Source organism: Zalophus californianus, chromosome 12, assembly GCF_009762305.2.
Source record: "Zalophus californianus isolate mZalCal1 chromosome 12, mZalCal1.pri.v2, whole genome shotgun sequence".
Classification (NCBI taxonomy): Eukaryota; Metazoa; Chordata; class Mammalia; order Carnivora; family Otariidae; genus Zalophus; species Zalophus californianus.
This window is the reverse complement of record NC_045606.1, coordinates 24,118,181-24,144,545: the sequence shown is the minus strand read 5'-3', so window position 1 is coordinate 24,144,545 and position 26,365 is coordinate 24,118,181. Positions and strand designations below refer to the sequence as shown.

The window sequence follows — 26,365 nt, the reverse complement described above, 5'->3', positions numbered from 1 at the left end:
ATGACCCTTGTACTTTCCTCTTCCTACCCCTCCAGGAGTTTAGGGTTAGACCATGTAAATTACCATTGGACACCATTAGTATAAAAAGAAAAATACCTCTTTCATGCTGTTAATTTTAAAGGAAATGGTAAACCCTCAACTTGTTCTGCCATTTTCCAACAAAGAGCACAAAAATTCTAAGTATGTTCTCAGGGCAGATCCTTTGTAAAGCAGAGTCAGGAGTTTGGCTAGACTCCTCTTCCATTTTTAGTTTTCCTCAAAGTGGGCTCCAGTAAGTCATCTCCTTCTTTAAGTTACAGTTTCCCACTCACATATAAGAGGGGAACTTGCAAGAGCTCAACTCCAATATCCTTGCATTCTTTACCATTCCATGACTTGGTGATCCCCTTTTTATTTAAGGGTAGTTTGGTTATCCCTCTGACCTTGGCTGTTTCTAAGGATCTGAGACTTTAAAATGGCCCTTCAGAAACAACCTGGTATAAGCCTCATATTTAAAGATGTGAAAAATAAAGGCCAAAGAAGATTAGCAAGGTGGCTTGCATTGCATAGCCAGTGTTTTGGGCAAAACCCAATTCTGGCTTCCATTAGAGTGCTTTTCCCAATGCAGGGATTTTTATAAAAATACTTTTAATGATCAGGAATGATTGCTAATCCCCCACTGATTAACATCGTAATGATCTGGCATGCAGGTGGAGTGAAAATAATATAGACTCTGTAGATTGCTGCCACTATGCTGACTGAAAATTAGGATAAATGCAATTTATTCAAACTGTACATTAAATGGTAAAAGAGTAATTTATGCAGCACCGAAGGACTGATATGACTTCTCAGGAGGACCTATGCCCTTAAGTGTCAAACATCAGTTGGCAGGTACTATGTAACTCGAATTTTTATTTCAGTTGTTGAAAACTATAGTAATTTCAGTGACCTTCTTTAGTATTTGATTTTAAGATTAATATACTCAATACCTGGCTTGAACTGTTTCTTTAACAGATTAATTGCTAAACATCTATGTGTGTGTACTCTGAAAGTAGTTTTCTATAGCTTTCAATTTAGCTATTTATATAATTTATATATTTTTACATTATAGTCCTAAAGGAAAATGTCCATAAGCTTTATTGGTTACTGGTTCTGTAAATTTGGATGAGTTACTTAATCTCTCTACATTGGGTTTCTTTATCCACAAAACTTTAGTGTTTTCATTAAGTTTCAAGGACTATTACAGAAGCAAAGAGAAATATAGGAAAGCCACTTAAAAACAAAACAACTTCTTTGGAGCTATTTGAAAAATGTGAAAAGTTGGGGCACCTGGTTGGCTCAGTCAGTTAAGCTTCTGCCTTTGGCTCAGGTCATGACCCTAGTAAATATTGAGTATTTATTTTCCAATAATCACTCCAAATGTAAGCTCATTAAAATTTATGTACTAAAGTCTATATATCTAATATCATTTGAAAAAATTATATTTCATTAAACTGATTTACATGGCAGACACCTGACTGGACATTGGGAATATATTGAGGCATCAGCAGTAAATAAAATAGAAACAGTATCCGCTCTCAGGAGAGGGAAGTCTGAAGCTGGACAAGTAATTACAAAGCATCAGCTATTTCAAAAGAGCAGCACAGCTGGGATGGGGAGCCAAATCCTCATTTACAGAAAGAATTACTGAAAAAGGAAATGCTATCACCAGTGGGAATAGGACAGAACTAGTACATTTCTTTTAAGAAGTGTTGTGTTTCTGGGGCGCCTGGGTGGCTCAGTTGGTTAAGCGACTGCCTTCGGCTCAGGTCATGATCCTGGAGTCCCGGGATCGAGTCCCACATCGGGCTCCCTGCTCAGCAGGGAGTCTGCATCTCCCTCTGACCCTCTTCCCTCTTGTGCTCTCTGTCTCTCATTCTCTCCCTCTCAAATAAATAAATAAAATCTTTAAAAAAAAAAAAAAAAGAAGTGTTGTGTTTCTGAGCTCTGTAACATGTCCACACGTGTAAGTGGTTGAAAATGTGCATGGGAAATCACTGGAGCTTTTAAAATATGAGAGTAAGATTATCAGTAGGAATCAGTTTTCCATCACTTTGGCTTTTTATGAGGAAGACATCTTTTCATAATACTGGTTGATTTGGGTATTATATATTTTAAAAATTCAAATATGATTGGGGGGCCCAACTCCTTAAACACATGAATTTTGATTCTTTAAATTACCATGTCAGGCCTTTAACAACTGTAGAAGAACTTCACGAATTAAAATACCGTATGTCCAATAAGATATTATTTACGGTTAAAGAAAACTCTATATTGCCAGGGATTCTCAACTCAGGCTGCGCATTTGAGCCACCTGCAAGATTTTCAAAAATACCTTTGTAGAATCTGACATCCAGAGGTTCTGCCTCATTTTGTTTGGGTTGAGGTCCTGGTATCAGTATTTTTAAAAAGTGCCCCACATGCTTATAAGGCACAGCCGGTTGGCTGTGTAAAGCCACCATTGGCTTTACCTACGCAAGCAATAAGCTAAAAAATAAAAGGTCTTGAAAGACAAAAAACCAAGCTGATACGATGACCTGCCCTTTGGCGGAAGCACAAGGACTGAGGTTGTGGTCGAAGAATACTTTATGACATCTACATGTTCAAGATGAGACTATTTTCATGATATCTATTCAAATAAAGTGTAAACTGAAATTGGAAAAAAAAAGTTTTAATGAAAGAGTATATTAGAAATTAGCTTGGTTTGTAAAGGAATGCTAACAGGGCATGTCATTTTTTCCCTTAGGGACTAACTAGTCTGAGTAGCTGTTTCACTGCATCCTTTGTCCTAAATGGTACCTTAACAGTGAAAGGAGGCAAATGGGAGGATGCCAGCTAAGCTGGCTGGGTCATATTTTGCTGGATTTGCAGCCCTCTCTCACATCCAACTTATTGGGAAGAAGGACTTAAAAATTTACTCTGTGCCAATATACGAAAATGGGGTCAGTCTCTGGATTTGGGCCATTTACGACTTTTGACTTAATAGTCATCTGATCAATTCCGGTTAGCAATAAAAACTGAATGTGAAGACAGATGTAATAAGATTTTTAGTCTTAACAGAGCCTCTTTTTGACACTGAGAGACATACCTTTCATTTTTAATGCAAAGAACAGATTTTTAATAAAATGGTGAAATAGACCATTATTAGTATTTTAAAATAATAAATTGAATTGTATCAGAAAAACAGCAAGTTCTCATTGGCCATTCTTCACTGGGAGCCACCTCACACAGCACAAAGTAGTCTAAGTTTGACTCTTCTGATGCTCATTGTCTTTCTTGGTTTCTCAAATTAGCCTCCTAGTTTTGGATTCATTTGTAAAAGACACTATATTTTCTCCTTGCATTTTGACTGAGATCTCAATGGATTTACATTGAAGTATTATCAATCCCTTTGACATCATATTCAGAAGTTAATGATATATTCCAAAATATCCTAATTTCACCATATAACGATACATAGTTTTTGCAACAGAGAACTCTTCACCCAGCCATTATAAGGACACTTAAATTCCATTGACCTTAAGATACACTGAATAGATGCTCAACAAAATTATTACCTAAAAGAATAAGATAAAAATAATAAAATTGAAATGCTCTATTAAAAAAAAGTTACATGATTCCAAATAACAACACATTTTTATCATTGTCACAAAAACATTGTTCTAGGAAGACCAACAACAACTTTGGGCGATGGCGAACACTCTGCAAGATGGTGGCATGACACCCGAACTGGCCGAGGTAATAAAACGACTCTGGAGGGACCCTGGAGTTCAGGCCTGCTTTGAAAGGGCATCTGAGTATCACCTCAACGACTCAGCAGCTTAGTAAGTGAATGCGTTTGACAATAATTATAGTTGAAACATTTTATATTAAGAATTCTAATTCTTCAAACTCTGCTTTTGTAATCACCAATGAGGAATGCAAACAGCTTCACATTTTGTTAGACTAAGATAAAAAGTAATTGAAGAGAAATAAAGATCAAGGTGACATCATGAGATTTAAAAATCTAAGCAAAGGAGCATTTAAAATAACTAATTTTGAAACTATTTGCCTGAGACCCCTGTTTTGCAAATATTTTCTCCCAATTGAAAGGAATTAATCTCTGCGCACTGTGCTCAACATTAACGCAGATTGGTGACGTGCATACTGAGGCTTTGGGCCATTCATTTCATTACTAGTCTTATTGTTGAAATCATCTTCCAAAATAATTTTATTAATGACACATTCTTTCGCTCCTTTGGTTCAATGATTAGGATACTGAATTCTAGAGGAAAATAATGATTTCCAAAACATTTGTGTATTGTGGGATTCTGTTTGAGTCTTGAGAAAGATTATGTAATCTTCACAGCTACTATCATCCAGTTGGCAATTATCAGCCATAAGGAAGTTAGGAGGTTATGACAGTATGAATAATTTCATTATCAAAATTATTTTAAATTTCTATTTTAGTAAGAAATTTTTAACCTGTGCTGTGTGTGCACATGTATGCAAATACAATTTAATTATTCTATATTAATTATATTTACACATGCATAGCAATGTCTAAAAAGGTATAAATACAGTCCTTTTGATGAGCTCTCAACAGAACGTTAGTAATACTTTAAAAAATATATATACAGTAAAAATGAAGCAAATGAAAGATTACATGAAGACAGAACAGTGAAACTTGTATGATACTTCAGACTTCTGATCATGATAGTCAGAAGGATTATAGAGAGAAACCAAACCATATAAATTTTAGGAAAAACTAATAACAACAACAGTCTTCTGTGATTACTCACTCGTGTTCATTTTAAATTCTAAAGCCCTTGGAGGAAAGTCCTGCTCTTGTCTCTTTGGTGGAGTAGAGAATGCATATCATCATGTGATTACACAAACTCAAAGAATTATTTTATGGGTCCCAGTACCTAGCCACATCTTAATACTAACAGAACTCTCTGTAGTATAGAAAACACTGCTTTTCTATATAAATCATTGATAAGGGCAGTCACAATAAGAAATTGAATTGTGGAATAGTCTCCGAAAACATTGTTTAACAAAATTCTAGGGAAGAAGTGAGAGATTAATGGTGTTGGTATATGTGCTGCCGAAACAAGCACAAGATAGTGTTGGGGACAAAGAATTCCTGTCCCCTCCAAGGTCCTTCTAGCTGGCCTAAGAATCATATTGACATGAGACAGATTAACAGGAGAAAATAAAATGTAATAGGCATACCTACAGGGAATCTACATGGACGTGGAAATTTCAAAGTCGGGCGAAATGAGGTATATATGTTATTCTGAACTAAAGAGAAGGGGGTAGTGGTCTGGGACTTGAGAGGAAAGGAATGTTTCACAGAGCGATAAGAAGAGCAGATGTTTGGTAATTAGATGTTTGCCCTGCCATACAGATAGGTCACTCAGATAAAATTTATCTTTGCTAAATTGAGGGCAAAGACTCTCAATTTAGATTCTTCTATGCAGCTGAGGGAGGGGCAAATGTTCTCTTGAGCCTGCAGGGTCTCAGGTGCCTTCAGCTCAAAATAATCCACATGCCAAAGGGGCACATTCTGGGGTACGGGGGGATGTGCTGTCCGGAACCCCTTCAATAGCTGTACTTAATAGATTTCGTTTTAGATATACATTAGCTATTAAGCATTATTTTCCCATTCAAATATTCTAAGACGTGTTTTGCAATTATACTATCATTATGTTTACCAAACACTTTGCTTTTTATTAGCAAAAATATTTTACATATTGTATTGTTAAAAATGGGTAGATGAAATGACATTTTATTTTCTAATCTTTCTAAACTTTAGTTTCAGTTTTTCTGTTTTGGCACACAAAATATATAATTTACAGTGGAACTATCACATTTATAGATTCATATTAAAAGCATTTATCTGTTCAAGTTAAATGCAATTACACATTTGTACCCATTTTGTGAATGTTGCCCATATTATAATGGTTTTAAATACCCTGACTGATCTACAGAGCAGTAGGACAATAAATCTGATCCACTCCTCCACCTTTACTCCCACCCCCATATCTAAGAAAATTTTCATTATTAAAAACACCTCCCAATTTAAATATTATCATTTTCTGTCCTTAGAGGCCCTTAAAAGAAAGATTAAGTAAAACACAAAGAAAAATAGCTGAACGGTCATTGCTTTCTTCCAAAAATTAACATTTTTTTTCAAATACTGCCTTACATTCACATTTTAAAACTAAATATAATATCAGATAGGTACCAAACCCATGTCTATTTCACATGTACTATACAAAACAATGGCCTCTTTCCCTCTCTCCCTCCCTCCACTTTTCTTTCTCTTCTCCCTCTCTCTACATTTTCCCCTTTTTCCTTTTTTCTTTTTTCAGTCAAAATAGGATATTAATCATTTTTTCAAACCTGGAGCCCCTTCAGGGCACCTGGGTGGTGCAGTCGGTTGACCTTCTGACTCTTGGTTTCGGCTCAGGTTCAGATCTCAGGGGTCAGGGCAAGATCTCAGGATTGTGAGACCAGCCCAGGTCAGGCTCCGTGCTAAGAAGGAGTCTGCTTAGGACTCACTCTCGCACTCCCTCTGCTTCTGCCTCTGCCCCTCCCCCTTACTCCCCATCGCCACTCACCCTGCCCCTACCCCCACTCAGGTGTGCATGCACATGCGTTCTCTCACTCTCTCTCAAGTAAATAAATCTTAAAAAAAAAAAAAAAAAAAAAAAACCCTATAGCCCCTTCAGGTTTAGGCTAACAAAGAGGTGAGTCCTAATCAGAGCAGGGAAGGTAATGTCCATGGCAACAGGACACCAAACTGCCTCCATCAGTACTAGCAAACTGAAAGAAAAAGGGCATGACAGTGACAAACAGGGGAAAGATTTTTTTATTAATGCTTCATGGTTTACTGATTGAGGCCACTTAATGTGCTATTTAAATTCTATAAGCCTTAAGATTTAACAAAGGCTAACAGGAAAAAAATACTATTTTTACATGATTAGAAAAATAATCAGGTTATTTTATTTTATTTTTTAATGATTGGAGCTATATGTATGTTGGGCTTATGGCTTAAGTTCTAGACCACAGGCCTGAGCACTCAAATCTTGTATTTATTAAAAGCAGGCATCTTAAATGCAAATTTGTCACTCTGCTAATGCTTCTGCTTTGCTTGAAATCATTTGTATATGAAAATGAAAGTACATTAAATGTGTCTTTACCAAAGTATTCATTTAGCTATCATTAAAATGAATTTAATCGCTATATTGACAAGTTTGCTTTTGTTGTTGTTCCCGCATAAACCAACTGACCAAAAGTAGACTTTCCCATATGTGAAGACTTAGTCAATAGGGAATTCACAAAGGACCCGACTTCACAAAATAGAAAACAGATGAACTGGAAAAATCTTCCAATATTTTCTTCTGATAATATCTGTATCTTGATTTGTCTCTTGGTTTTAAGAAAAATTCAGCTTTTTTAGAATAAAGCATGGTGATAAATTTTCACATCACATATACATGTGTTTCTGAACTATAATTGCCTATTTGGCCAAAATCCCTTTGGGGCATTCACTCCATTTGTTTCGGCTCAAAAGCTGAAAGATCCTCCAAGAATAAATTATCCATATTGCTGTTGAATTTATTTTTTAAAAAAATGACAACACAGTTTTGCTGTTTAAGGCATTGTGTGAGGTGCTTACATGTAACAACTCTTCAATTAAATCCCTGAAAAATTCAACTTTTGAAAAATGTGTACTCTTTAGCTAGATTCTACCCCTCGAATTCTGTCTGGATGGATGTATACCCATCCTGATCTTCCCGTTTAGCTACATAATGTAAACTTCACTTAATATAGTGGCCAATTTTGTCATAAAAACCTTACCAGATTTTACTATCTCTATTTAGCATTTTCACAGAAATAGCCATATTGTTAAGCTACTAAAGCCTTAGTATTGAAAGTCTAGAATAGTGGTTGTCAAATGTTTTGAAGGCAATGAAATACTTTTAAAGACATGATCTAGTTTCAAGAAGGAGGCAAAGAGCAGTTCCTTTCCTCTCCTCTAACTAACAAACTCTAATAGAGCACACAGTTTACTCAGACCTGTTCCTCCTTCTCAGGACCCCTAGACCCTGTGGGCAAAAAGAGGGCAGTATTCAGCTTGGTAACGGTGTGGTAGGGTTTTTAAATATGTCCTCCAGGAAACAGTTAAGGACATTGACACATGGGTGGAAGAGAAGAGTAGTAGGAGTGGGTGTAATGTCTAAGTTCAGCCTCTGTCCCTTGGATGGGTCACCAATGTCATGAGTTAGTTCCATTGTGAACCAGCAAGAAAGTCAAAAGTTTTTTGTTGTTTTCTTTTTCTTTTTTTTTTCCCAACAGCAATTCAACATTTATTTTACTATGTCAATACCTGAAAAACATGTACAATCTTAAAAGATGAACATACAGAGTCTAAATAAGGTCATTTTTTAAAATTTTATTAGTACTGTTTACCAATGGGGAGATGCAGTTTATTTACACCAGCAGCCATAGGGGCTGTTGTTTTCTTTTTTTAACTGCACTAACTGTATACAATCATGGCACTTAACACAAATGGTCCAGAACCCTAAGCTAGACAATCTGTGGAGAACAACATTATTGCAACCAATTACTCTCTTAAAATTCAAAGTGCCTAAATTCAAACCACAGCATTTTTAGGATAGTCTAGTGCCTAGCATTACATGATAGCATTTTTTTGCTTACCCATTTTTGGATGATCAAAAGCTAAGAATAGAACTTTTCTCTGAAATATATCCATACACCACCAATTCTGTTACATACACCTCATAAAATACAGGCTAAGGTAGCATCAATCTAGCAACCTTTATAAGAGGCCTCCATGGGTCAGCTGTGCACCACACTTGGCCCTCTGCCACAACCAGCCACCAAGCTCTGAGGAGCAGAATTTAAAAAGCACCAGTCTGGAGCTTAGTAATTTTAATGGACCTTGAAGTAAAAACTCATTTGTACCAAATCCTGGTCTGTTCAAACATAAATTTAAAAAATATATGCTATTTTTGTTGTTTTATTAGCTATCTGAATGATGTCAACAGAATCACAGCTCCTGGATATGTCCCAAATGAGCAAGATGTGCTACATTCTCGAGTGAAAACAACCGGAATCATTGAAACTCAATTCTCCTTTAAAGATTTGCATTTCAGGTATGCACCATGTCTGTTCTAACCATCAACAAAAATATTCAATATTTTTTCACAGAGAAAGGTCTAACCCATATGCGAGCCAAGTGAGCGCTTGGGCATCCTTCCCAGGCCTGGTTCGCTTTCAGCACCACCTGCTTTTACTGCCTTCCTGTGACCCTACACCTACCCTTCATCCTACGCCCCATCCCTCCCTCCAAGAAGCACGTCTTGTCTTAACTAGGTGGGAGTTTGATTTCATTTTCCTCTAGAAACTGATATACCTACTTTGGAAAAAAAAGAAGAGAGAGAAAAAGAAAGAAAATATATTTTAAAAAAATTTAAGTAACAGGTGCTATGGATAGTATGTCTTTGTCCTCCAATCTCCCATTTGCCTGAAATACTCATATTCACTTCCTTAATTTAAAAAAATGCAAATAATTGAGAGGACTATTTGAATGTGATGCTATTTACTGAAATAACAAGACCTATTTTATAAGCATGGTTTGGGTATGAAAATGAGTCCACTATTTTTATTGCTGTCACATTATCAAGACCTTTCTAGAAATGCTATTGCAAAACCACTCACTTACTATACCAAGAAATGGAAATCCAAACTGTAGTTGTTATAAAATGTCACAACACTTAAGTGCCTCTCCCTGTGGATCATGGATAAGATGGACTGTTAAACATCAAAACCAGGTTCCAGATGTACCACTTAATGAATGAAAAAATTAATTAAAATGCAATTAATAAACTCATTCATGTATGGAAACTGGGAATATTTTTTAAAAGTAGAAAAACTGAACAGAAGTGACATGAATTATCTGTATCCATTTGTGAAGCAAAACTTACTTCAGTGGGATAAAAGTTTTAAAAGTTTTTTTATTATTAACATTGGTGAGACAGAGTATCTAACTAGAAGAGATGTTATATAGATAGCCAGTATATTTTCAAGTTAATATCAAAGAAAGCTCTTCAAAATTTACACCTGAATTTCAGGTCCACAAATAGTTAATTTTCTGACAGATGAGTCAAAGATGAAACCAGGATAAAGGGACTGCCAAGATTTACATCAACATCTACACTTGGCAGATGTAAGCAGTTTGCCTTCAGTCCTGTCATGGCTGCTGTACAATTCCTCTTTGGCAACTACTTTCTCCGGACGCCTGGTTTTTGATCCAGTTTCTAAGGTTTTCCTATGGGAATCCAAGTCCAATTGCTTGGACCCTCTGCCCCTCCTAAGCCCGTCAAAGCATTACACAAGTTAATGGAATTTTCTAGAGTTTAGACTGGATCATGAACCAGTTACGCAAATTACTATCACATACTGAATACCTAGAAGTTTACAACTCCAGTCAGTCTATGCAACACTAATTTAGTATCTTCTCTGAAATAGTCACTATCATAAATTATCTGCTGTATATATCTGTTCCTTGAACATTCCAAATCTTAGGGCCTTTGTACTTGCTGTTCTCTTTGCCTAAAATGCTCTGACCCTGGATCTCTGCAAGGACTGGCTCCTTGTTATCACTGAGTTCCGAAATGAGATGCTGTCTCCTCATGGATCCTTGATCATTCTTCCTGCCATCCCTGCATATACTTGTCACTACTATACCCGATAGTGTGCTGGTAAACATATCGGTAGGCTCTCTGGGACAGGGGGAGAAGGAAAGCCCGATGTGTGGCCCCTGAAGATTCCCTTGGTATAAAAATACCTTAACAATGGCTAATTGCAACCTAGCAATGTGAGGTCACTAAGGGCAGTCCCAGGAAGAAATACAAACAGCTCTCACTTGCCATACCAATGTGAGCCAATGTCTTCACAGGATTGAAATATCATACTATTTTGTTCTTTAAAAAAAAAAAAAACTTACTAATATGTGAAATTGACTTCTTTATTTGTTTGCTCTTTGGTTTCTGTTTCTGTCTCATATGCTCTGAGGTCCCAGAGGGTAGGGGCCATGTCTTCACAGTACCATCTCCTGTGATTATCATGGTGGCTAGCACAGAGTAGGCTTGCAGTCAGTTCTTGCCAGATGAATAAATGTGCTATGCCAATCACTGTATGGACCCTATTTGTACACACTCCTTGTAACATGTTGAACTGAGCAATGCTGCCTTATGTTGGACAAAGAGTTCAAAAAAAAAAAAAAATGGAGGCTAAAATGAGGTAAAAGATTTCCCCAAGAGCATACATAGAAGTGCTAGAAGTGTGAATAGAACACATCTTTCTGACTTCCAAGACCACACTTGTTACACTGGCGTCTCTGAGTGCCATGAGGTAAATCGGAGCAGAAACCGTTCTTTCTTCCATAGAGTAAATGCTCCTTCCAGTGTTGTTGGTCCTCTGTAACTGCCTTCAGAGAGAAGAGGGAACAGGGAATAAAATGACAGCCTGTTGGGGAGATATCTCTGAGTTGACAGGCTCTGGTACCTTCGCACATCTGTGCTTCTGAAACCCAGGGACATGACAACGACCAATGAGCACCCAAAACCTCAGAAAGTCACATTCATTTCCTGGAACATCTATTTCTCTCAGTACCAAATAATAGTCATAAAATTTTAAAAATTATATTCTGAGTAGAATACAGTATTTGCATTAATTTTTAAAAAATAAAACACCATATTAAAGATATGTGACCTCATAATAGGCCTCTTCAGATTATACGTCTAAACTCCCAACGGTGCATCATCATTTTCTTGTCCTTTTGCAGTTCTGTGGTTTGTGAGGCCCTGAGTCCTACAGGTAGGTGATTGCCTACGCTACTTTCATATCTCGCTGGCCCTTACGAAGGAGTAGGAAAGGGCCTGTTAAATTCTCCATGACAGCATCAATGCTGAAATGGAGGGTGTTTGTGAACTGGATTGTAAAGCCAAGTTAGGACATCTTTTGACGTAACATTCTCTATACTACACAGCTACTACCTCTTTGCCATTCACTAAAACAGGTTTTTAATTCTTTTAATAGGTTTTGTATTTCCTCCCGCTCAAGAGGGTTTGTTAACAAAAGGCATCTTCTATAAGGAAATGGAGAATATTAATTACTCAAATGCAGGGAGTTTCTCTAAACACAAGTATTTAAACAATAAAATTTTGAAAATATTTAGGTTTTACTACAAAATATAAAAAAGGCAACTCTTCTTTCTTAAGGAACTATTTAAAATCACTTAATTACATTTTTAAGTTTGGTCACAGCAACGGAGATATATTAATCCCTTAATAAATTCCCACAGTTAAATAACTTTTTTTTTTGAAGGGTTGAATAGGATTATCTAAAAGTGCACACAGGCTTTTGTAGTGTAAAATTTGGTAGTATTTCAAAATAGAAAGTATAAAAATAAGATACCTTCCAACTTCATTTCAGTAAGTGCCCAGGTATTAAAATATATTGCATTAGCATTGATTTGTATTCACATAGCATACATCATCCGATGATTATTTAAAACTAAAGATTTAATTTGCATATTAAATTAGAGAACTCTAGAATTTTAAACAGGAACATCAAAATGAAAAATTCTCTCCGCCAATATACTGTATCATCTTCCTGTATCACCTAATTTAATGGAAATTACCTTAGAGTTCTTATCAAACCAGAACTCCAACAGCCAAACATGAAAGAAATTATTTTTACAGATGTGAAAGTACTATGTAAATGGAAAATACAAGTGTGAGCTCTTTTATTTGTTATAAAATAATTCCTCAGGATAAAGAACTTAAAGATTCACAAGACTATCAAATAATTATAGAGAAGTCATTTTCTTCCTAATTGTTCCACAATTAAAAAGAGAACCGAAAGGACATAAAACTGGGGAAATCAAACAAGTCAGCAGCTATTACAATGTGGAGTTTAGGTTTTGTAAGTTCAACATAACTATTTTCGACAATGTTTGAGTGGATCTCTGATACGACATAAATTATAATTTTCTTGAATTTTAAATTGATCATGTGCATTAGGTTCCTTTTTGTGGGGGTATAAGCTTAGGAGTGAGTCTGATTGTCTACCCAGCTGCTAGATCCCAAATTAGCGTTGTCATTGTCTATTAAATCTCACACAGCAATAACTCATATATAACTTTCTATTTGTTTCAGGTATGTTCATTGTCAATATTATCCAAACAATAAGCTTTATAACATGGCTAATTTATTCTAGTAATATGTTTTAATGATTTTATGAATTAGGTTATTCAATAATTAGAGGATTATCTAGTGGGCGTTTTAAGTTCCAAACAGACACACACACATTGGTAGAAAGTATATCATGTTATTAACAACTATGAGCATTTAGAGATCTGACTTTTTTATGGTTATAAGTCCTTTTGATTCTGTTTTTTAATCACAAGCAATTAAGGGATCTAGAATGATCTCTGTGCATATCTCTTTTGTCTGAAAATATTTCAGAACTTGGCACAAGGGAAAGACTTGGTTAGGCCACTTTGTTATGTCTGTATAGTGATGACATAGATCTATATGGCCATCTTAAGAAGTTATGTCAATTCTGATACAACCAATTATCTTGGAACGACTCCACTCAACATAATAATTTAAAATAAATTCCAACTCAGATTAGGTCTGCTTTTTCTGTGGTCAAATATATAGATGTCAGAAATTGTGATTTTTTTTTTTCCAAGAGAAGTCATATACTTATAAGAAGAGCAAAGACTTCTAACAAATTAGCTGCAGTAGCATTAGTAATTTTTGGCTATCCTAGATTATGTAATAATTTTGTAAGCACTACAAAGTACAGATTACTTCATTATAATCTATTCTAATATTAAGTGTGAATAATCTGGTGTGGTTAAATATTTAGCCAACTGTTGGACATAAAGCCATAAAATTCATCAGCTTTCCCAGTTGTTTAAAATAGACTACACAACTCAACTGCTGAATATAAAGCCATAAAACCCTGATGACTCGCCCTATGTTAATGCTATAGGTAGTTTAACAAATAATCAATGTTCAACTGTTACTTAAAAGACTTGCCTGTGGATTTTTAGCTGTATTGTACAGCTCAGGCATTAACCTTTTTTTTTTTAATTTAAGAATTCTAACTGAAATATCAGATGTAATAAGGAAATATGTATTACCAAAAAATTAATAAGTAAAACAAAACTTCTTCACCCAAAAATGAGAACTGCACATTCCATTCACTATCATGAAGACTCTGGTTACTTTCACTCCTCAGGGAATCAAGGGGACTCAATCTGTATCACATGTAAGTTTATCTCATTAATTGTCCCTGTAGATTTGACCAATCCAAATGTTCAGTCAGCGAGATTGCATGTTTTTCTCGGATTTCTCCTTTTGTTTTTCACAAAATGGTCATGATGGAATATACATGTATTCACATTCATGTATATTCTGATATATTTCTCTTTTTTTTAAAGATTTTATTTATTTGACAGAGAGAGACACAACGAGAGAGGGAACGCAAGCAGGGGGAGTGGGAGAGGGAGAAGCAGGCTCCTCGCCGAGCAGGGAGCCCGATGTGGGGCTCGATCCCAGGACCCTGGGATCATGACCTGAGCCGAAGGCAGACACTTAACCGACTGAGCCACCCAGGCACCCCTATTCTGATATATTTCTATACTCATATATCCTTACATATATTTTTTAGATAGATATTTCTTATTCAATGAAATATTTAAGTAAAGGCTTCTACTTTGGGAATCTCTAAATTGTTTCAATAGGTTTTAATGCTTTACACCTCTAAAATAAGTCCCAAATTAAAATTTAGAGGAAGAGCTAAAAGTGAGGAGAGATGTATGAAAAGAAATTACTACAATAGCAGCAACACAACACATAACTTCTTAGAGCTAACATAATATCCAGTAGACTCAGTATGAAAGCAAAACTCCAGCTGTTGGTCTGATTTGCTAATGAATATTTAAATTCTGTAATGGCAGATGGCATGTTCTATGCTTCCTGGACCTTTGTCTCTAACATCAACCTGAGCACATGCACATAGACACACACCAGTGTTGATCAGGTGAGTCATAAAATGAGAAGGTAATTAGCATGCCATCTAAGACTTTCGAAAGCCCTTTTTATCAATATGACAAAACCCTCAGAGGACAAATCTTTGTCTTCCCTTCCTCAGGAGAAAGCTTAGCCTATTAAAACACGTTTACGGAAGGCTGCATGATACATTAAAAGAACAGTGGTCTAAGGGTCATATTACACATTATACCCCTCACTAATTGTACATATTTACCGGAAGAGGAGAATAGCTACCCTTACACAAAGGTGGTAATGTCAACAGTAGGCTGTGAAGAAGCTGGATGATCAGAAAACATCAGGAGAGAGCTAGTGAGTTTGCTGGGCTTGCTCTGAATTTCATCTCAAAGATTTTTCAAATATTCTATTTCTTGGGAAAGTCGTTTGAGATCATTACATTGTAGAAAAGAAAAACATAGAAAGTACGTGAAGTTTCTGTTTTTCCCTTTTCCTGGGGAGTTTAAATTCCCCCCAGAGTTCATAAATTGGTGATATCCATATCTTGATAATTCTTATTACTGTTTTCATTGCAAAGGGCTCCCTGCAATTTTTTTTTCTGATTTAAAAACTATTAACATGAGAGCCATAAGGTTATCCTCTTTGAGATAAAATATTTGATCACTGTGCCAGGAATCTGAGCAGTTCTACTAGTAGAATATCCTGAGATTTGTAAGTTTTGAAAATACTCTAATTGAACATACAGAAGTAATTAAAAAGAAATCATCAGATAGATGGAAATAGCTTATTTAGTTGGTCATAAAAGCAAAGAAAAAGAGACTCAAAAAGAAATGTTAGTTAGACAAACACACGTCCCATTTATCTCGTGGAGAAAACTTAACCAAGGTGTCCTGGAGTTTGGTTCCTACTGCAATATCATTTCTACTGTAGAAATTCAATATCAGGCTCTCTTAGCACAGACATTCTATTCATCCAGCAACTTTTCTCCTCATTCTGTTCACTCTCCACTGTGGGATGCCCATGATGGAAGCAAACCCTGAAGAGAGGACTATAACAAAAGAGAAAACAAGAATCAGGGAGATACTTACATATTCAAATCTAGTGGGTGGAGACACAACAGGTGGTTTTAGTTTGAAAAGCTTGCCAGGAGTTTAAACCTACTGATGCATAGTCAATCCTCAACACACCAAAATCCTCAAGTTAATGTATTTTTGTTCAGTCACAGTATCACATTTCTGTGTCAACAAATGATCCATCATATATTTGTCTATGACCAAATGGAGAATACACACAACACCCAGAATCCTGACAGTCTGTACTATCACCATTAAAATCATGGAACAAAACACCTGGGAAGGGAAGAGTTTTACATTTTTGCCCAGTTTGACAACATACAGAACTACTGTCTGACCCTAAGGGAAAAAAGACAGACTACAGCGAAGGTAATTCCAGCCCACTGGTGAGAGTTTAAGAGTTTTAAAGCTAACTGTGGACACTAGGTATTAACTGAGGAACTCTGGTCCAAATAAATAAATTTACACTTGATGAGCTTCACAACAAAGCTTCACGATCATACCCACAGAACCTATCATGGTGCCTGGTACATAATAGCCTCCACAAATAGGACTTGCATTAATAAGCCATGGGCTAGTTGCTTTAACTTTTCATATGAAAAGTAGAAATAATAATTGTACCTACCTTATGAGTTTATAGTTTAAAATTTGAGTCAATTGTTGTAGATTGCTCACATGCCTGGCAAATAAACTCTCATTAGGCATGTTAAATTAAGATTAAGACATTACAATTGGTGGGAACTTATGGAGGAAATAAAAGTCATGATCTAAATTATTTCCATGTGTACTACATTTCATAATTTCAACAAAACTATAGATAAAATGATTTTTCAAATTCTGCAAAAAGACTAAGATTACTTTTATAGATCAACAAATTATTTGACTACAATTTAAAGGTCTGACCACATATTAATTATCTTTGCTTCCATAAGAGTGTTGACTCATTTTTAAAAATTAAATGTGTTGGTTGGTTTACACATAATATAAACTTAAAGTCAATATTTTGTTCTCTTCCTCCATTTCTATTACAAGTCTGATACTGCAGAAGGTTTGGTATTAGCAGCACCTATAACAGTGCTTATTGACACTGGATTTCAATTTCCAAAGCACTTAACTACTGAACTCTTCAACATTATCTTGAATATTGTGAGCATCTCTTCTTTCAATCTACTACTGAAGTCTTTTTGCGTGGGTTGGGGTGTGTGTGTGTGTGTGTGTGTGTGTGTGTGTGTGTGTGTGTGTGTGTAGATTTGAGGAAATCAATTCTATATGTCTGTTCTCTTCCTGGCTCACACAGCAGGATTAAAGTAAGTAGAATGTACTCTACAATGTATTCTACTTTTGATTATCTTCAACAAGTCAGCTGATTGGCATTTATTACCCCAGGTACGGTTGCTGCCTTTGAAATCTCTGTACAGCTTGGATGCTTCTCGGTAGTTAACATGTTGTGGTTAAACTATTATGAAAGCCCCATAAATTCTTTTTCTGCCTCTAATCTCTTCCTTATCAAATCTATCTTCTGGCCTCAGATCAAAGTGACCTAACATAACAACAAGCAAACAAACAATGTTAATTCCCTACCCCCAAATCTCCCATAGCTCCCCCACTGATTGCAATATAAATGTCATCTTCTCATGTAATACAAAAGACCCAGTTAATCTATTTCAAGACTAACATGTCAGGTTTACTCCTGTCTGCTCGAATCCTTTGCTCTTCCTGTTTCCTCCACTGCCTCTACCTGGAACGTTTCCCCAGACATTCGCTTGGCTTAATCCCTCAACTCCTTAAATTTTTAGTTAGCAGTTTCCAGTTAGTTTAGTTCAAATTATGACCCACCCCTACACTCCCTCTCTCTATATCCTAAGTCTGTTCACAAACACACACACACACACACACACACACACACACACACACACAAACACACGCCCCATCACCACTGCCGCCGCCACCCCCACATAGATTAGAAATTCCTGAGGTTGAATCTCTAATGCCTGGCATGATCAATAAATATTCATTGAATAGGGGCGCCTGGGGGACTCAGCCGTTAAGCATCTGCCTTCAGCTGAGGTCTTGATCCCAGGGTCCTGGGATCGAGCCCCGCATCGGGCTTCCTGCTTGGCGGGAAGTCTGCTTCTCCTTCTCCCACTCCCCCTGCTTGTGTTCCTGCTCTTGTGTTCTCTCTGTCAAATAAATAAATCTATAAATAAATAAATAAATAAATAAATAAATATTCATTGAATAAATGAAATAATTATCAGGCCATTTATCTCGATGGTTTTAGCTAAGTTTTCACGTTCCTGAAAATATAAATTCTGTGCTTACCCCAGACATGCCATGTTCTCTCTTTCCTTGATAACTGACATGGGCACTTGATATCAAACCCCGCCCCCGGTCCCATTAACACTATCCTATAAAGCAATCCTTTATAGGAAAGAAAATGATGTGAGAGAAAGTAAATGGTGATGGGGAGAGACACAATTCACATGGAGGCTCGAGGTGGCTTCCTTGTGGAGGAGACACTGACTGTAAGACCTGCGAGGTTAGAATGAGGCAGGGTCATGTCATGAAGAAAGGAGTCATGTCACCTGGGAAGGAGACAGGCTGTGCCAAAGTCCTGAAGCAGCAAAAGGTTAGGTTTATACTAAAGGAGCTTCAAGAGTAGCCTTGTGATCTCACTGTATTAAAGAAGAAAGTGGTATGAATTAAGCTGGGAAAAGTAAGCAGGAACCAAAATCTCCAGAGCTTTAGGGGTCATCAGACCGGCCTGTGTGTTGTCCTATGGCTGAGAAGCCTGCAGGAAGTTGCAGAACTCTGGCTGTGGCCGTGCTGAGAAATGTTGGTGGCTTGGACAAGTGAAGGGGCCTTGGAGAGAAGTGGATGAATTGGGAACTGCATTTTGCATGCGTGTTATATGGAGGGTAAGGGAAAGGATGGTCTTTTTTTTTTTTTTTTTTTTTTTTTTTTTTTAAAGATTTTATTTATTTGAGAGAGAGAGAATGAGAGATAGAGAGCATGAGAGGGAAGAGGGTCAGAGGGAGAAGCAGACTCCCTGCTGAGCAGGGAGCCCGATGCGGGACTCGATCCTGGGACTCCAGGATCATGACCTGAGCCGAAGGCAGTCGCTTAACCAACTGAGCCACCCAGGCGCCCCAAGGGAAAGGATGGTCTTAAGAAGAGATCCTCGTTTCTTTACTGAGTTACTAGGTCCATGATGGGGACTTTTACCAAAATACTAGCACTGGGGGAGAGCCACATCTTCAAACATCTCCTCTGAGGAAGTTCCAAGATGACTCAGGCTGACTTAGATTTTCCTCTGGGCTCATATTTTACCTTGTGTATTAGGATACTCATTATATGGTGCCGGGCACCGGGGTGGCTCAGTCAGTTAAGTGTCCGATGGTTGGTTTCGGCTGGGGTCATGATCTCAGGGTCATGGGATCGAGCCCCCTGTCAGACTCCACACTGGGCAAGGAGTCTGCTTGAGATTCCCTCTCTCTCTGCCCCTCCCCTCGCTTTCTCTCTCTCCCTCTCTCTCTCAAATAAATACAATCTTTAAAGTAAAAGATTATTTATCATATAATCCTATAATAACATATTGGTTTTCTCTCTCTGAGACAGCAGGCTCTTTGAAGATAGTGACCGTATCTTTTCATCTTTCTGTTGGTAGGCCTAACACAGTGTCTGGCACAAAAAGTGCAAACAATAATTGAATGAATGAAGAAAGGAAGGAGGGAAGAACTAAGAGAAGAAGCAAGAATCATAGTATTAGAACTATGTTAGCTTCCAATCTTTTTGTAGGTTCTGTTCATTTAAGACTATGCATAGACTTTTTTAAAATTTTAGTTCCTGTACAGTTCACATGCAGTGTTCTATTAGTTTTAGGTGTACAACATAGCGATCAATGTAACACTTCCACATTCTGCATTGACTTTGATCAAAAATCTGTCAAGTCTAGTAAATTTCTTACTAAAACTGTAAACTGCTAAAAATTGCGCAGTTCCTCAAAGTCAGTATGCGATTTTATCTAGCTTGCATGAATACAAAAATACATATATAAAGAAAAAAAGATGAACTTTTTGTTTCTGTAGTCCTTGAGCTGCAAATTGGCCAAATAAAATATTTTATAATCAATGAAAACAAAAGACAATCTTTTGAAGATATGAGAGCGTTCATTTATAGTTCTAAATGTTAATATTAATGTAACTTTCGGTGGGTATTTCTGAGACTTGTTACCGTGTTTTTATTTTTTTAAAGAATGTTCGATGTAGGAGGACAGAGATCTGAGAGAAAGAAATGGATTCACTGCTTTGAAGATGTTACATGTATTATATTTTGTGCAGCACTCAGTGCCTATGACATGGTCCTGGTGGAAGACGAGGAAGTGGTAAGTCTCAACGGAAAATAAAGCCAGGGTAAAACAAACAAGCAAAAAACCAAGCATCGGTGCTTCCCAACATGACTACCACATTCCCCAACTCAGGGAAGATCTTCCAAACATAGACGTTACTTCTAGATCCTTGCTTATAATGCCCAATGTTAATATTTTGCCAATAATAATCCTACACATGCTCATCTTTATCCCTAACAGAACAGAATGCATGAGAGCCTTCACCTGTTCAACAGTATCTGTAATCACAAGTACTTTGCAACCACCTCCATTGTCCTGTTTCTCAATAAAAAAGATCTTTTTCAAGAAAAAGTAACCAAAGTGCATCTTAGTGTCTGCTTTCCGGAATACACTGGTAAGATACTTTTTTAATTCCGTACAAAACTCTTATATAGACCTCTATTTTCCTGTCTTCATCTTGACAGGTAACATTTATGAAGTTGAGGCTTATGATAATTGCTTGAGTCACATGTATGACCCAAACTGGAAGAAGTCTTGCAGCTAAATAGGAAACGCCTCTCTACACTGCCGGCACTAAAGAAAAGCTCTAACGAATAAATAGGAGGTTAGGTTGACCAGCGTTGCTAATCTATGTATTAAACAACACCACAAACTGTATTATCTTAAACATTATAAACAATATAATATATTACAAATTGGCATTTTTTAAAGATTAATTTTATTCGCAAGAGAGGAGAAAACAAGCAGGAGGAGCAGAGAGAGTCCTAGCAGACTCTGCGCCGAGTAGGGAGCCTGACGCAGGGCCCAATCTCAAGATCCAGAGATCATGACCTGAGCTGAAACCAAGAGTCAGAGGCCCAGCTGACTGCGCCACCCAGGCACCCGCCCCCGCAAATTGGCACTTTTTATGTATCTCCTGATGAAACTTTATAATGCGGTTGTTTCTCAAAGTCTGAATTAAGTTTCCTGAGGGACAGTTTGGATGATTTTTGAGAATAGTGACATTTTCTCTTTCCAGTTTTCATTTTCCAGTTTTCCTAGGTCCTAGAATGTTAGTGCTGATCCTGTTAATGACTATAAATGTCAGGTTCTATAAGTGGGTTTTTTTTTCCTTCAGAGACACCTTTTTTTTTTTAATATAGCTACATGCTCTGTTAATGAAACTGTGTATAAGACGGAAACACTTATGAATTAAAAGACAAACGGGTGCCTGCGTGGCTCAGTCCGTTAAGCGTCTGCCTTTGGCTCAGGTGGAGCTCCACGTCAGGCCCCCTGCTCAGTGGGGGATCTGCTTCTCCCTCTCCCTCTGCCTCTCCCCCCCCCACTCATGTGTACGCTTGCTCTCTCAAATAAATAAAATCTTCTAAAAAAATTAATTTAAAAAAGCACAAATAGAAGCCCAATTCCACCACTTTGTTTCATGGGTAGCCTAGATGTTACTTGAAGCATAGCATTCTGTCATAGTAGCTATTTACGCTAATCTAAAACTAGTGCTTCTATCTTTCTTCTAGCTTTGTAAATATTAATTATATTTTAACACATTTATCATGTGATTAAACATAGTCATGATTCCATGTTGAATATTACAAACTAAATATAGACTCAATGAAGCTCTGTATGTTCTCTTCTGACGAATAGGCTTTATTTCTTAGAGCAGTTTTCAGTTTACAGGGCAAATGAATGGAAAAGGCAGAGTTCTTATCTACTCCCTCTCTGGCCAGCTTCCCATTTCCCTTATTATTCACATTTTGCATTGATGTGGTATATTTGTGACAACTGACTAACAGGTATTGTTACGTTATGACTAAAGTCCATAGTTTATTTAGGGGCACTCTGTGTCATGCAGTTCTGTGAGCTTTGCAAATTCATGTCATGTCCCTACCATTATAGTAACATACAGAATAGTTCCACTGCCATAAAAGTCATCAGCTTTGCCCCTCCCGTCCAACTTGTGGCAACCTCTGATCTTTTTTACAGTTGTGCCCTTTCCAGAACGTCACAGAGCTGTAATCATACAATATATGGCATTTTCTGACAGACGGCTTTCACTTTTCATTTTAAAAACTATATGCATTTAAATTTCCTCCATGTCTTCTCATGGGTTGATAGCCCCATTTCCTTTTATTGCTAAATAATATTTCACTCCAAAAACCAGTTTCTTTAATCTTTCACCTATCGAAAGACATCTTAGTTACTTCCAATTTTTGGCAATTACGAATAAAGCTGCTATAAACATCTATGTCCAGGATTCTGTGTACATGTAAGTTTTTGTGCAAATATCTAGAAGCTCATGTGTTGGGCTGTATAGTAAAACTATGTTTAGCTTTGTAAGAAACTGCCCAACTGCCTTCCAAAGGGTCTGTACCATTTTGAGTTCCTGTGGCTCCACATCTTTGCCAGCATTTGGTATTATTAGTGTTTTGGACTTTAGCCACGTTACATCTTTTTAAAGATGGTCTCTCATGGAATTTTTCTCCTAGTTACAATAAAGTGAGGAACACAAATTGTGTCTCCTTGGAAAATTTTCATGCTGCTGCCCTATCCTATGTTAGGTTCCCTGAAAGTATATTCTGTTATAAAGCCCATCAACCCGGGTCACTTTTTGCTGCCTTGTGTTTCTTAGCGTCTGTATTTCTTTTTCTGCCTTTTCCCAGTTGATCCATTGTGTGTCCTGCTACAAGGCTCACCAGTCCCGAGCCCACCCCTCATCAACTCTCCATTTAGCTCTACTAAAGCATCAGTCAAGGACAGCTCTCTCCAGTTTCACCTATGTCATCTCAATTCCTTTGTTTGGTTAGCAACATAGTCCATAATCTGACCTATACCATCCATTCTACTTGATTTGCTACAATTCCTCTGCAAAAATCTGTCCTTTCCATCCAACTAGACTCTCCAAAGTGCACGTTTGACTCTCAACCCTACCCTCAAGTCTACTGACACAGGCCATTCTCACTCCCACTTTTTGGCCTTCACTCAGACTACTTCCTTCTCTCTTCTAGCTCCCCCTCAAGATCCAGCTCAAACACCACCTCGTTCTGTAGTCCACTCATCTACAATTGCTATTCTTCTTGTAGTTCATATTAAAACACACACACACACACACACACACACACACACACACACATACACACACACACACCCCTACACAGATAAATGCACAGTCCTTGTCATATATGTAGACTTCATTGCTCATTTATGTATGTATGTTAGTATTTTTACTGTATTGTGAGTATTTGAGGCAAGTGAAGCCCCCACTCAGTGGGGCAAGCATAGTTCCCGGCACAAATTTAATATCGCATAAATCCCAGATAACTGGCCATTGCCATCTTGATTTTTCAATACTGAGTATATCAAAGAGCAGCACACAAAGTAAAATCCTAAAACTTAGTGATATTTCTAATTTTATTCCTTTTAAAATGCAATTAATGTTTCTTTTCTTTTTTTTTTTTTTAACAAGGACCAAATACATTTGAAGATGCAGGGAACTACATCAAAAACCAGTTTCTAGACCTGAATTTAAAGAAAGAAGATAAGGAAATTTATTCCCACATGACGTGTGCTACAGACACCCAAAATGTCAAGTTCGTGTTTGATGCAGTTACAGATATAATAATCAAAGAGAATCTAAAAGACTGTGGGCTTTTCTAATCAATCCTTTTTTTCTTCCACTCTTGCTAATGTACACTTTTCAAGATACAAAAGGAAAGGTGCTGTGTGATGTGTTTAGTTTTAACAGATTAGTGTTCTAAAACAAAAAGTTCTCATACAAAAATTTTACTATATTGTCAGCTATATCTGGGTAAGTTTCAATTTCTCTGGGACATTGAGGACTATTCATGATTGGTCAATTCCTCCAATCAGTAAGTTGTTAATGAAATGTTCACTAGAGATGTACTTGTTGATGAAAAATTCCATATGCAAAAGAAACGCACACAATTTTATCTGCTATGTTTTTCTTAGGGAAAAAAGTCATTCATGTTGAATTTACCCTTAGAATTGGAGATTTTAACAATCTATCTTTTTGTACCAGCCTAGCAGAAAATGGGACTGTGTGCGGTCAATACATAGAGTAAAGCTGATCAGGCTGAACAGCAGTCCTCAATGGGGTACTCATTTCCCACATTTTACTCCAAAGTGGCACGGAGCATTATTACAACTGATGTTTGGGGGACAATAATCTTAGACCACAAGAGAGAAAAATAATTCCATTTCTTGACATTTAGTATGTTTTGGTTTTGTGAATAAGAGGTAGGAAGTAAGAGTTAATAATTAGGAGATTTTGTAGAAGAGAAACATTGAGCTTCCCTATTGGTACTGTAGGGTCCGTTCTAAATGTTCAACTGCATGCTAATGGTCAAGCCTACTTTATAAAAGCTAATTTGGTGCCTTACAAACAGAAAAGATGTCATTTGCAAACAGAAGAGATGACCTTTCTTTTTTAAAGTGTGTACCACTTACAATATATCCTTTTCAAGCAGGTCTCAATATTGTTCACTCTCTATCCTAGTAGGTGGTCAGAATAGTAGGTCAGTGGATGAGATTTATAAGTACCCTGAAAAGGGAGCTACTTAGTGTTCTACAAGCTAAATTGGGAAAACAGAAATTAAGCAATTTGCCAATCTGTAGCTCAGATGGGTTTAGGTAGCTATGTTTCAGGGTCACTTCTTCCTGGTTCTGTAACATTTCCATTCTGAACACTTCGGAATGATCACTATTCAATAAATAGCCTTGACTGGAGTGTTTCTGGCTTTACTTTCAAAAAACACAAAGGAGTTATCAACAAATATAATCCAATAAAAATGTCATTGTAAGAAAAATTAATTGGAAATTTCTTTGCAGAATATAAATTATTAAGGAGCCTAAGACAGCAAGGACAGAAAAAAGAGAAAACATTTAGCTCAAGAATTCAATAAAATTTTCTGGCGAAGAACCAATATCTATATGACAAAAACCCAATATTTTGCTAGGAGATATTCAATGCTCAGAGATTCTAAATTAAGGTCACAAATGCTATCATTTCATCTTTTGCTTTGTCTTTTTATTTTTTCCCATTCTACTTTAACCTGCTTTTCTCTAACAGTGTGAAGAGAATTTTCCATAATGGAGTAAGATAGTTTGTGAAATATTACTATTATTATTTGGATTTTGACTTTGTCTTACCCTTAGGATTTCTCTTTTTGGTGTAAATGGTGGGGTCAGAAATGGTTCAATTTGTCTTTTAAAAATACGTAACTCATTTCAATACGTGCAAAAATTTGACAAGTATCAATATTTATAAAATACTATTCCCTGAGAAATTAAAAAGGTACGTTAAGTGATCAAACTAAAATTAGAGGTCACTTTGGATTACAGGAAAACAAAACAAAACCTATTCCTTCCAACCCAATGATTGGAATTTTAAAAATTCCTTCACAATCACAAACAGTTGTTATGCTAAACAATTCATTTTGATTAAAAAGAGGATTTTTAGTAGAGAAAATAGATGTTTGCATTATTACTTTAGTGATCACCCTCCTTAAAAGTGAGTCTATTTCTGATTTCACTTTTTAAATTTTTAACGAAAAAGGTTGGCCTAGACGCACGGTATTTTGAACTAATTAAAGAAAGTAACAAAATGGAGAATCTGGAAAACCATGCTTTAGCCAGAAGAAAGTTGCCCTGAGACCAGCAATATTAAAGTTGGTTAGAATTCAAATACTTATTTCAATGGAAAATTCAACCTTCCAGCTGTACAGTTAGTGTTCTTGTTCGACGTGTCTCAAAGAAGCATTCTTAGTGTTTATCAAAGTTCAAATGTTATTATACTATTTTCCTTTTCTGTTATTTGA

The 26,365-nt window shown here is 36.7% G+C and overlaps 1 protein-coding gene across 1 annotated transcript in view; it reads left to right on the top strand.

Annotated features, from left to right (window-relative positions):
* The window catches only part of GNAT3 (G protein subunit alpha transducin 3), a 59,977-nt gene extending 35,792 nt beyond the window's left edge, over positions 1-24,185 (top strand). Inside the window, exons 4-8 of the mRNA XM_027574314.1 lie at positions 3,685-3,842; positions 9,057-9,185; positions 20,444-20,573; positions 20,778-20,931; positions 23,995-24,185. Of these exons, the coding sequence (XP_027430115.1) occupies positions 3,685-3,842; positions 9,057-9,185; positions 20,444-20,573; positions 20,778-20,931; positions 23,995-24,185 (762 nt within the window). The remainder of the gene's footprint in view (positions 1-3,684; positions 3,843-9,056; positions 9,186-20,443; positions 20,574-20,777; positions 20,932-23,994) is intronic.
* Positions 24,186-26,365: the final 2,180 nt, after the last annotated feature.